Source organism: Aotus nancymaae, unplaced genomic scaffold (assembly GCF_030222135.1).
Source record: "Aotus nancymaae isolate 86718 unplaced genomic scaffold, 86718_ANA_hifiasm-v0.15.2.pri h1tg000025l, whole genome shotgun sequence".
NCBI classification, from domain to species: Eukaryota; Metazoa; Chordata; class Mammalia; order Primates; family Aotidae; genus Aotus; species Aotus nancymaae.
This window is the reverse complement of record NW_026988438.1, coordinates 17,929,545-17,942,264: the sequence shown is the minus strand read 5'-3', so window position 1 is coordinate 17,942,264 and position 12,720 is coordinate 17,929,545. Positions and strand designations below refer to the sequence as shown.

The following is a 12,720-nucleotide window of genomic DNA, read 5'->3' as shown; positions in this document are numbered from 1 at the left end:
ATGGGTTTTGGCTTTTTATCCAATTTGCCAGTCTGTGTCTTTTGATTGGGGCATTTAGCCCATTTACGGTTAGGGTTAATATTGTTATGTGTGAATTTGATACTGCCATTTTGATGCTAGCTGGCTGTTTTGCCCGTTACTTGATGCAGATTCTTCATTGTGTTGATGCTCTTTACCATTTGGTATGTTTTTGGAGTGGCTGGTTCTGGTTGTTTTCTATGTGTAGTGCCTCTTTCAGGAGCTCTCGTAAAGCAGGTCTGGTGGTGATGAAATCTCTGAGTACTTGCTTGTTTGCAAAGGATTTTATTTTTCCTTCACTTATGAAGCTTAGTTTGGCTGGATATGAAATTCTGGGTTGAAAGTTCTTTTCTTTAAGGATGTTGAATATTGGCCCACACTCTCTTCTGGCTTGTAGGGTTTCTGCTGAGAGATCTGCTGTGAGTCTGATGGGCTTCCCTTTGTGGGTAACCCGACCTTTCTCTCTGGCTGCCCTTAGTATTTTCTCCTTCATTTCAACCCTGGTGAATCTGATGATTATGTTCTTTGGGGTTGCTCTTCTTGAGGAATATCTTTGTGGTGTTCTCTGTATTTCCTGGACTTGAATATTGGCCTGCCTTGCTAGGTTGGGGAAGTTTTCCTGGATAATATCCTGAAGAGTATTTTCCAGCTTGGATTCATTCTCTTTGTCACATTCAGGTACATCTATCAAACGTAGATTAGGTCTTTTCACGTAGTCCCATATTTCTTGTTGCCTTTGTTCATTCCTTTTTACCCTTTTTTTCTCTAATCTTGCCTTCTCGTTTTATTTCATTGAGTTGATCTTCGACCTCTGATATCCTTTCTTCTGCTTGGTCAATTCAGCTGTTGAAACTTGTGCATGCTTCACGAAGTTCTCGTGTTGTTTTTCAGCTCCATCAATTCACTCATATTCCTCTCTAAGTTGTCCATTCTCGTTAGCATTTCATCAAATCTTTTTTCAAGGTTCTCAGTTTCTTTGCATTGGGTTAGAACATGTTCTTTTAGCTCTCGGAAGTTTCTTATTACCCACCTTCTGAAGCCTGATTCTGTCATTTCATCAGACTCATTCTCCATCCAGTCTTGTTCCCTTGCTGGTGAGGAGTTGTGATCCCTTATAGGAGGAGAGGTGTTCTGGTTTCGGCTGTTTTCATCCTTTTTGCGCTGGTTTCTTCCCATCTTTGTGGATTTATCCACCTGTCGTCTTTGTAGTTGCTGACTTTCTGATTGGGTCTCTGAGTGGACGTCCTGTTTGTTGATCATGAAGTTATTTCTGTTTATTAGTTCTCCTTCTAACAGTCTGGCCCCTCTGCTGTAGGACTGCTGAGGTCCACTCCAGGCCCTGCCTGCCTGGGGATCACCTGCAGCAGTTGCAGAACAGTAAAGGTTGCCACCAGTTTCTTCTTCTGCTTTGTCCCAGAAGGATACCTGCCAAATGTCAGTCTGAGCTCTCCTTTATGAGGTGACTCTTTGGATATACGGGGGTCAGGGAGCTGCTTGAGGAGACAGTCTGTCCTTTATAGTCGCTCAAGTGCTGAGCTGTGAGCTCTATTGTTCATTCAGAGCTGCTGGGCGGGTACTTTTAAGTCTGCTGCAGCGGAACTCATAAACCCCTTTTTTTCCCCAGGTGTTCTGTCCCGGGGAGTTAGGGCTTTATTTCTGGGTTTCCACTGTGCTTTTTTAATTTTTTTTCCTTTTCAGGGCTGCCCTGCCCAGCAAGGAGGCAGCCTAGTCACTGTCTGCCTGCAGGGGCTTCGCTGAGCTGTTGTGGGCTCCGCCCAGCTCCTGTGTGAACTTCCCTGCAGTACTGTTTATATGGGTGTAGTTAGGACTGCCTCGGCAATGGTGGCCCACCTCTGTAATGACGGACTCTCTCTGTAATGGCGGGTTGCCTCGGCAACAGCAGACTGCCTCCATAGTTGTGGAGTGCCTCGGTAATGGTGGATGCCCCTCCCCCACAGAGCTGGACTGTCCTGGGTTCAGCTGTGCTTGCTGTGAAACTCTCAACCCAGAGCGTTTCCAATTGCTGTTTTTTTGTTTTTGCTTTTGTTTTTGTGGGGGTGGGACCAGCCGGGCCTGATCACCTGGCTCCCTGTCTCAGAGCCTTTTGTTTTTTAGTTGAACTGTCGGCTCTCTCCCAGGTGTTCTGGGCGCCTGTTGGAAAGGCTCAGGGATCTGTGTGATTTCCCGTGCGGCAACCCACTGTGCCGGCTGAAACGGCGGCTCTGAGATTTGAGGCTCTTTTTTGGCCGGGAATCTCCTGGACTGGCTCCCTGTTTCAGTCCCCCTCCTTTTTTCTTAATCAGAGGAATGAGCAACTCTGCCTTCCCGGAGGTTCCCGGAGCTCCCCTTGCTGGCTAAGAGGGGACCCAGTTCCATTTACTGTGCACTGGGAACCGCTGTGCCGGGGCGCAGGCAAAACAGCTGTGCTGGCGACCCATGGGGCTCCTCCACCTGGGAATCTCCTGGTCTGTGGGCAATAAAAATCCGTCTGGAAATGCGGCATCCACTCACCCTCTGTGCTTTCACTGGGAGCTGCAATCGTGAGCTGCTCCTAACCAGCCATCTTGGATCCTTCCAATGCTATATATTTTTAAGCCTTTAATAGCTATGCTACTCTAATATTCTCCTATTCCTGTCTTATTAGGGCTGCTATACTGTACATCTCCAGGAAGATAAACTGTATTCTACAGAGCAGGAGGTTATTTGGTATCACTGCATCCTCACCTCTCTCTGTGAAAGGAAACACAGTCAGCTATCTCCTAAAGTTGCTTATCATTACAGTTCTAATCCCTAGTTGTATATCATAAGTACATAAGATACTTTAAGGATATAAATGCTTGGGCCTCACCCTAAAATTATTGAATCAGAAAGTACTGAATTTCCCCACATGACTAAGGAGTTAGGAAACACTGGGAACATAGGATGAGTGTGGGAGAAGTAGATAGACAATAATCTTGATAAGCAGCTTAACAACAGTGTACCTTGGTCTCAATACTAAAAAATTTGAAATTTAGTTCTACATATAGTGGTAACTATTAAAGATGTTCACAATGTAATGAAATAATCAAACTGACAAGAAAGCTTAACTTGGCATCAGTTTGGCAGATAGGCAAGAAGGGTATGAAGCCTGAGTCAAGGGTAGGAAGCTATTATAAGTTAAGGAATGGATGGTAAGGACTTAAACTAGACTGGCTGCAGTGCAAACAGGGAAGAAGGAAATGAGAAAGGACTCATAAAACATTGGATAGGACTTTGATCAACAAAATACGTAAGCTGGGTAAAGGCTGAACACCATATAACATTATTTCCAGGCTAAGCAATTGAATGCAGTTTGATGATGTCATTAATCAAATAGGGAATATGGTGGAAGGATAGAATGGAACAAATAGAGGAAATCAATTCTGTTTCTAGCTATGATTCAATTGAAGTTCTTTGTAGGTCCTTTAGATGGACCTAGAACAAGAAGAACTTGGAAATTAAGATTTGGAGTTCAGAAAAGAAGTTGAAGCTAAAATCTTAGGTTTGGGAGTCAACAGGGTATTTGGTAACACTTGAGGACATTAGAATGAGGGAAACTGAACAGGGAATTGTTCATGTAGAATCAAAAGTACCTAGCACAAAATTCAAGATAAACCAGACTTTCTTGTTAACTTTACTTAACCATACAATCTTAATAAGGCTAACACATAGCACCATTAAAAATAAGCAGAAGTTAATGTGAAGAATAGTAATATAAAAATTATCCGGAAACTGTAGGATAACTTTAAATATGACTATTATATCTCTGAAATTATTTAGAATCCATTAGTCTATTAGTTTGGAAAGACTGTTGTTTCTAGCTTATAAACAGCACATTCATCAAGTTAGCTCCTCATCTATATCAATACTTCCCTAAATGAAACAATCAGATATTTGGTGATTTACTTCCTACAACGTCAAGTCAATATACATAAACTATTAGGTCAACTCATAAGAAATAGAGCCATGTATTTAACAAATGCAACTTCTAATATCAAGAGATTATCACTTAAAATGTGTCTATGTATGTGTGTACTTGTGTGACAGGCAGTTTGGTAAAACTTCTCAACTTTAATAATCGAAATACCTGATTGGTCTGGAATTATTTTAACAGCAAAAAAGCAAAAAACAAAACCAAACTTAAGTTCACAGGGCCATGCTACTTCCAGAAGGTGAATGCCCTTGTTTGGAGTGAGTCTCTGAAATCTTCATTTTTAAGAGGTACCTAGGTAATTATGATGCAACAGGTTCAGGAAACTATATTTTGAGAAACATTACCGTATATTAGATTTACATTTTAACTAAGACTGTTTTTAAAATGTTGAGAAATGTATGGACTGCAGAAAACTGTTTTAAATAACAGTGTTATATAGTTCAAGTAGAAAATACATTTTCTTTATTCAAATCATGTTGATGTTCAGTGTATTTTGAAATATACATGAAGTTATACCAAAGCTACATTTTAATCTCATCATATTCCACTCCAAATTCTTTACCATTTACCAAAAATAACATTTTATAAAGCTTACTATTTTGTCTAATATTATACAGACTATCAATCTATAATTTTTTGTGTTTATCTCAAAAATTAGAATAGCTAATGAGCATATATATAAAACTAACTGGTATATTACACACCAAACATAAGTACAGATTCTGTACAATGTAATTATGTACATACATATTACAAGAGACTAAATGCCTTGTTAAGAGTAATTTTTTTTTTTTTGAGATGGAGTCTTGCTCTGTCACCCAGGCTGAAGTGCAGTGGCTCTGCCTCCTGGGTTTAAGCAATTCTCCTGCCTCAGCCTCCCGAGTAGCTGGGATTACATGCACCTGCCATCATGCCCAGCTAAGTTTTGTATTTTTGTAGAGATGGGGTTTCACCATGTTGGCCTGGCTGGTCTTGAACTCCTCCTGTCAGGTGATCCACCTGCCTCGGCCTCCCATAATGCTGGGATTACAGGAGTGAGCCACTACGCCTGGCGAAAAGTAATATTTTAAGAAATCTTTCATGGAAATAAACTCTGCATTATAAAACGTGGTAGCTTGAGTAACAGTTACTTTTCTTTCATGAATTTCTTTCAGTGGGCATTAACTGTCCATTTAGCTTCATTAACAGTTTTACCACAAGACCAGCCTACAAAGTAAAAGATGACAACAATAAATATAAAACATGTACAAATGTTTAAAGGACATATATGACACTGGGCAGTTCCCTATCTATTTGAAAGGGAACTTTTCAGGAGACAGCTTGTTAAGAAAGAGTATAGAGGGGATATTTACTCAGGCTTTTGAATGGACTTAAGAAGCGATCTGCTGGATACAGCTAGGAGGCACAGGTAAGTCAAGAAGAGGGAAGAACTACCTAATACTTTGAGAGAAGAAATAGGTAATACTGACCAGAATTAAAAGATACGGCACAAGAAAGAATTTATTATAAAAGTGTAATAAACTATTCAGATAAGTTTCTGACTTTCCTTGCTTAGAAGGCCTGCCTTTTTCCCTTGGCCTTAAATATTTTAATTTCATAGAATATTACAGATTTTCCTTGAAGTTAAATGGATGTCTCTTTTAAAAAAAGAAGTAACTTTCCTAACTCAGTAGTTCATTGTTAGAAGTCCAAAATAAATAATACTTACCTGTTTTGTATGTACTATAAAGCTCATTTTATTTTCCATGCTATGGATCTGAAAACAAGTATCAGCATCTCCCAATTGCCACATAAAACAACCATACTTAAGACTGATGAGTAAAGCCTGCAACATAATTGGAAATCATTATATTGAAATATATATTAAAAGCATCACCCACCTATTTTCTCTACATTTACGTAGTCTGGTCTAAATATAATTGTTCAGAATGTTTTTTTGTTTTTTTTTTTGTTTGTTTGAGGCGGAGTTTCGCGCGTTACCCAGGCTGGAGTGCAATGGCGCGATCACAGCTCACCGCAACCTCCGCCTCCTGGGTTCAGGCAATTCTCCTGCCTCAGCCTCCTGAGTAGCTGGGATTACAGGCACGCGCCACCATGCCCAGCTAATTTTTTGTATTAGTAGAGACGGGGTTTCACCATGTTGACCAGGATGGTCTCGATCTCTTGACCTCGTGATCCACCCGCCTCAGCCTCCCAAAGTGCTGGGATTACAGGCTTGAGCCACCGCGCCCGGCCCAGAATGTTTTAATAAAGCCTTTTCAAAGCACCCACACTACCCTCACACAGCCTGCAGCACAGAATCACATAGACCGGTAGACTCTGAGGAGAATGCCGTGAGCAATGATATTTGTTGTATAAGATTGACAAAAATTTTTCAAAATGTCAATTCTATCCATGGTTTTCAGGATAATGAAAGATACTACCTTTATTTTCTTCTTTCAGGTTAAAAACTATCTCTTTATTCAGTATCTTTCTTTTGAATATTTACATAGTACTTTCAGATCTATAGTTTATGCAACTAGGGTAACATGTTTACTTAGGCAATCTCATCCCACTGAAAATAAGTACTCTGACATATTTATTGTAAAAGTAAGCATAATTTAAAAAATTATCAATAATTTTAAAACATAATAATATATTTATTTTTACAATAAATATATCAAAGTATGTAATTTAAATTAATAGTTAAAAACCAAATTATTGTGTTAAAGGACAATGTACAGTAAGGAAGGAATTCTTGAGAAACCTAAAATAATGAAAACAGCTCAATGGCGCTGAAGAGCCAAAGAATCATCCACATGATGGTTGTAAGTGATCACTCTGCACAAAAAGGAAAAAGCAGCTCTCATTAGAAGGTAAAATCTATAATTGGCAAGGTTTCATTAAGGGAAGTCAAACATCACAAGAGAAAGAGTTGAGAGGAGTAGCTGAGAGCAGAAAAGGAAAACCCACAGAAGTCAGAAGTAGCACATGGTGACGAGCAGACAGAAGAAATAGTGATGTTGACAACTGGTCATGTAGAGTGTTACTATGTGGGTGTTCAAACAACCAGTCTTATATCAGAAGGGCTTTATGGTAAACATAAATTGACATCAGCAGAAGATAGTCTATTGCCTGGGTGTGGCAGTGGTACTATTAAATTTAAAGACATATCAACAAGTACAGTTCAGTTGGGAAGACTGTAACATACTCACTATAGCAAAACATAACGCCACAACTCAGGACACTTAACTGCTCAATAGTATTTACATTTTATGTTAGCAGAACAGACAAGTCTCTCTTGAGCATATGAAACTGGCTGAGCTATGTTTTCTCCTGGGCAACTTTCATTATTTCAAAGAGAAACTACCTATAGAAGGTAGAAATAATTGATATAAAAAACACAACTGTGTCCCATGGCTTTTCCTGAGAATCTCTGACGCTAATGAATCCCATGTAGTGTTTTAAATACAATTGAAGGTATTTTTGCAGATGAAAGTGTTTGCTCTAGTTTTGCAAAGCTTGTTGAATTCAATCCTAGTAGATCTTGGTGAATCTAAGACAACTGAGGACAAGCTGGTTGTTCCCACATTGGACAGCTGAAATATGTAATTATCTTAGAGCTTTATCAGTGGTTTACAGAGAACAAGGTAATGACTAGATAGATAGAAAATATCTTTACTCTTTGGTTCAATCACCTTTTTAGATACGTAAGGACAGCATTTCTATTTATAGTTCAGGAAAATGAATCTCTTATCTAAGAAAAAACAGACTGTTAAGAATATTATTGTCATCCTTCTGTCTGTTACTGCTATCTCTCCTGGATCAGAATATTATACATAATATGAAATGTTATATTTAAATGTTGGTGAAATATTGGTGAAAAACACCCTGTTTGATAAATGATGCTGGAAAAATTGGATTCCCACATGTAGAAGAATGAAACTAGATTCCATCTCTCACCATATGCAGAAATCAAGTCAGTATGGATAAAAAACCTAAATGTAAGACCTGAACCTATAAAACTAGTAGAAGAGCTTTTGGACACTGGTCTAGGCAAATATTTTATGGTTAAGCCTTTAAAAGCATAGGCAAAAAAACCCAAAAGCAGACAAATGAGCTTAAACTATTAAGCTTCTGCACAGCTAATGTAACAATCAGCCACAGAGTGAAGAGACAATTTGGTGAATGGGAGAAAGTATTTTCAAACTTTTGATTAGACAAGGGAATAATACCCAAAATATACAAGGAACTAAATTCAACAGCAAAAAAACATACCCCATTAAAAAGTGGGCAATGATTAGAATAGACATTTCTCAAAAGAAGACATACCAATGGCCAAGAAGTATATTAAAAAATGCTCACCATGAGTAATCATCAGGGAAATGCAAGTCAAAACCATAATGATATTTCATCCCACCCCAGTTAGCATGCCTATTATCAAAATGACAAATAAATAAATAAATAACAAATGCTGGTGAGGATGCAGAGAGAAGGGAATTTTTATATGGAGTTACTAGGAATATAAACTAGTAGAGCCATTATGGAAAACAGTACAGAGGTTTCTCAAAAAACTAAAAATAAAACTACCATATGAACCAGCAATCTTATTACTGAGTATTCTTCCAAAGGAAAAGAAATCACTATTTCAAAGGGATCCTGCATCTCCATGTTAACTGCAGCACTATTCACAATAGCAAAGATATTCAACCTAAGTGTCTACCAACAGATGAATGGATGAAGAAAATATGGTATATATGCACAATGAAACATTATTCAGCCACAAAAAAGACTAAAATCCTGTCAGTTGCAACAACATGAATGGAACTGGGGGTCATTTTGTTAAGTGAAATAAGCCAGGCACAGAAAGTCAAATATCCTATGTTCTCATATATGTGAAACTAAGATGATGTCAAGGAGGTAGAGAGTAGAATGATGATTACCAGAGCTGGGAAGGGGTAGGGGAGGGAGGGATAAGGAGAGGTCAGTTAATGGGTACAAACATATAGTTATATAGAATGGATAAGTTGCGGTGTTTCATAGTACAGTAGGATGACTATAGTTAATAATTTATTGTATATTTCAAAATAGGTAGAAGAGGTAAGTTGAAATGTTCCCAATACAAAGATATGATAAATATTTGGGTGATGAAAATCTTTTTTTTTTTTTTTTTTTAGGGATGGGGTTTCTCCATATTGGTCAGGTTGTTCTCAAACTCCTGACCTCAGGTGATCCACCCACCTCAGCCTCCCAAAGTGCTGGGATTACAGGCATGAGCCACTGCGCATGGCCGAGGTATTGAAAATCCTAACTACTCTGATTTGATCATTATATATTTTATACATGTATCAAAATATGACCTGTACCTCATAAATATGCACAACTACTATGCACCAATTTAAAAAATGGGTGGGGCCCAGTGGTTCATGCTTATAATCCCAGCACTTTGGGAAACTGAGGCAGGAGGATCACTTGAGGCCAGGAGTTTGAGACCAAACTGAGCAACATAACAACACCCCATCTCTTAAAAAAGAAAAAAAAAATTAGCCAGGCATGGTGGTATGGGCCTGTAGTCCCAGCTACTCAGGAGACTGAGGTAGGAGGATTGCTCAAGTCCATGAGTTCGAAGCTGCAGTGAGCTATGATTGCACCACTGAACCCCAGCCTGGGAACAGAGTGAGACCCTGTCTCAAAAAATAAATACATAAATAATGACATTTTAAAATATAAAAAACCAAAAAACAATAAAGCAGCTCTGAACTATTCCAGTGGATATTCAATCCCTTCCACACTTCATCCTGATCCCCAAAAGTTTATTGTACTAATTCTAATTTTTCAAAGTGAAGCCTTTGTGTCACATAGAATATTTTTCTTTTTTTCATCTGTCTTTTTCAACCTAACAAATGTTTTAAACAGGCAACATAATCACACAACTAAAACTTTTAAGCTGCAAAATGGCATTGTTATGGACTGAATGTTTGTGCTCTGCCTCCCAAAATTGGTATGTTGAAATCCTAACCCCCAATGTGATGGTACTGGGAGGCAGAGCCTTTGAGAAGTAATTACGTCATAATTTATGAGAGCAGGGCTCTCATGAATGGGATTCGTGCCTTTATAAAAGGGACCTCAGCCGGGCGTGGTGGCTCACGCCTGTAATCCAAGCACTTTGGAGGCCAAGGTGGGCAGATCTCCTGAGGTCGGGAGTTCAAGACCAGCCTGACCAACACGGTGAAACCCCGTCTTTAAAAATAAAAAAATAAAAAATATATATATATACGGGACCTCAAGAGAACTCGCTCATTCTTTCTGCCACATGAAGCTACAAGGAGATGTCAACAGTCTCCAACCCAGTAAAACACTCTCACTAGAATCCAACCCTGCTAGCACTCTGATCTCAGACTTCCCATTTCCAGAACTGTGAGAAATAAACTTCTGTTGTTTATAAGCTTAAATCAGTCTATAGGACTTTGTTATAGTAGCCTGAACTAGATAGGTATGTAGTGAAAAGCTTCTCTCTTTTGTTCCTAGTAATCTGGTTCCCTTCTCTAAAGGCTTCAAGAAATATTTTATGCATACACAAGCAATATGTATTTATGTAAAGATCATCCTCACAGGCTGGGCATGGTGGCTCACGCCTGTAATCCAAGCACTTTGGAGGCCAAGGCGGGCAGATCACCTGAGGTCGAGAGTTCAAGATCATCCTCATTTCCTCCCATTTTAATTACAATAGTAGGTAGCACATTACATATTGTTCAGCACCTTGCTTTTTCACTAAATATATCTTGCAGATCATTCTACACAAAAATACTCTTTATTCTTTTTTATGGCTGAAGGGTATTCCAATGCAGAAATGTAATATAATAATATTAACCCCAGGGCCGGGGGTGGTGGCTCATGCCTGTAATCTCAGCACTTTGGGAGGCCGAGGTGGGTGGATCCCTAAGGTCAGGAGTTCAAGACCAGCCCGGCCAACATGGTGAAACCCCATCTTTAAAAATAATGATAATAATAATAATAATATTAACCCCTTACTGACAGTGATTTGGTTTCCCACCCTCATCTTATGTAACGAATGAGTTGCAATAAACAGTCTTGTATATATGGCATTTCTAAATTCTTCGTGTAAGTTGGTACTGTTGTTTTAGGTATTACATGATATGATTGGTAAAAAAGAGCTGAAAATCTACCTTAGTTTCCATGTTGAGGAGATGAAGTCCTTTTATATTCACGCCTACATACACAGGGATGACTTTATGATTGCTGGGGCTTGCCTTTGTAAATATCTGTCCTGTGAAAAATGCTGCTCCATAAGTAGGAATTTCCCAGCAATTCTGTAAGAACATACGCTGAAGGTGATGCATTTCTTTACTGACACCTTCACTTGTACTGAGATTCTAAAAACAAACAAGGTAAATTAAAAATAAGAGAGATGTGAAAGGAAAATGTACCACTGATAATTCAAATAGATCAACTAAGCAGTTTCTAAAATCAAGACTGCCCCTAAAGAAAAAATTATGGCACATTATATCAGGAGTACTTTTTATCTTGCAATGGGAATACTAAAAAACTATTGAGGTCTAAAAATATTGTCTATGCTATTGGGTTTTAATTGTTTCCTGGGCATGGATAGTATGTTATTTCAAATTCTTATCTCTGGTCCATACTACAGTATTCATCATGTAGAAGGTAATCAGTAAAAGATTATATATTACTAAAAATAAAAATATCTTGCTACTTTCAATTTCAAGCATTGAACTAGAAGATACATTTTTAATTTCAGGACTATAAATTTAATGTACCTATGTTTAAATATTAATAACACTAACAAACTTTCGACCAGCCTATCAAATGTCTTTTCATTTCTATTAAACAGCTTACCTTGTATTCATGAAGTATGCGATTTGTCCAGTGAGGTGCCTTACTTTTCAGTTTGGTAATAGGTACAATGGATTTTAGATTTTCTTCACTGTAAGCACATAGGCCAACATCCTTTAAATAAATCATCTTTAGTAGCTAAAGCAATGATTCTGTTACAAATGGCTTTCAGTAACAATTTTTAAGCTGAAAAATATTTTGCTGTAAAATATCAGAGAACTCTAAAAATTTTAAGCAAAAAGCCACAAATCTCATATTTTTAATTTAGATAAATGTTTCTTCTTTCAATAACCAGAAAATATTTTTGAAAATTGAAAACTACAATAACCAAATTCAGATGTGCTTAAAACCTCAGTGTTTTCTCTCAAAGACCTCACATAAAACTAGTATTTGGCCAGGCACGGTGGCTCACGCCTATAATCCCAGCACCTTGGGAGGCTGAGGCGGGTGGATCATGAGGTCAAGAGATCGAGACCATCCTGGTCAACATGGTGAAACCCCGTCTCTACTAAAAATACAAAAAATTAGCTGGGCATGGTGGAGTGTGCCTGTAATCCCAGCTACTCAGGAGACTGAGGCAGGAGAATTGCCTGAACCCAGGAGGCGAAGGTTGCAGTGAGCCGAGATCGCGCCATTGCACTCCAGCCTGGGTAACAAGAGCGAAACTCCGTCTCAAAAAACAAAAACAAAAACAAAACCAAAAATAAACTAGTATTTATGGTGGGATTTTTAAGTGCATCTGCCTTATAAAATCTTTTTACTACTTATTCAAGTCAGGTTTTAGTGAACTTATTTAAGCATAAAGAAAAAATATAAAGTATATCAAACTACAGTCAAATACATGAAAATCTGGAGAGTATAACTTTAAGAATGATTTACTATAATGTTTTCTTTTC

The 12,720-nt window shown here is 38.3% G+C and overlaps 1 protein-coding gene across 6 annotated transcripts in view; it reads right to left on the bottom strand.

Moving 5' to 3' along the window:
* Positions 1–4,409: 4,409 nt before the first annotated feature.
* KRIT1 (KRIT1 ankyrin repeat containing) overlaps positions 4,410–12,720 on the bottom strand; it is a 35,079-nt gene continuing 26,768 nt past the window's right edge. For all 6 annotated transcript variants that reach the window (XM_064380398.1, XM_064380401.1, XM_064380397.1 and 3 more), the window contains 4 exons: positions 11,828–11,915; positions 11,137–11,343; positions 5,679–5,795; positions 4,410–5,176 (listed from right to left, as the gene is read on the bottom strand). In XM_064380398.1, the coding sequence (XP_064236468.1) occupies positions 5,108–5,176; positions 5,679–5,795; positions 11,137–11,343; positions 11,828–11,915 (481 nt within the window). In that variant the 3' untranslated portion in view covers positions 4,410–5,107. The remainder of the gene's footprint in view (positions 5,177–5,678; positions 5,796–11,136; positions 11,344–11,827; positions 11,916–12,720) is intronic.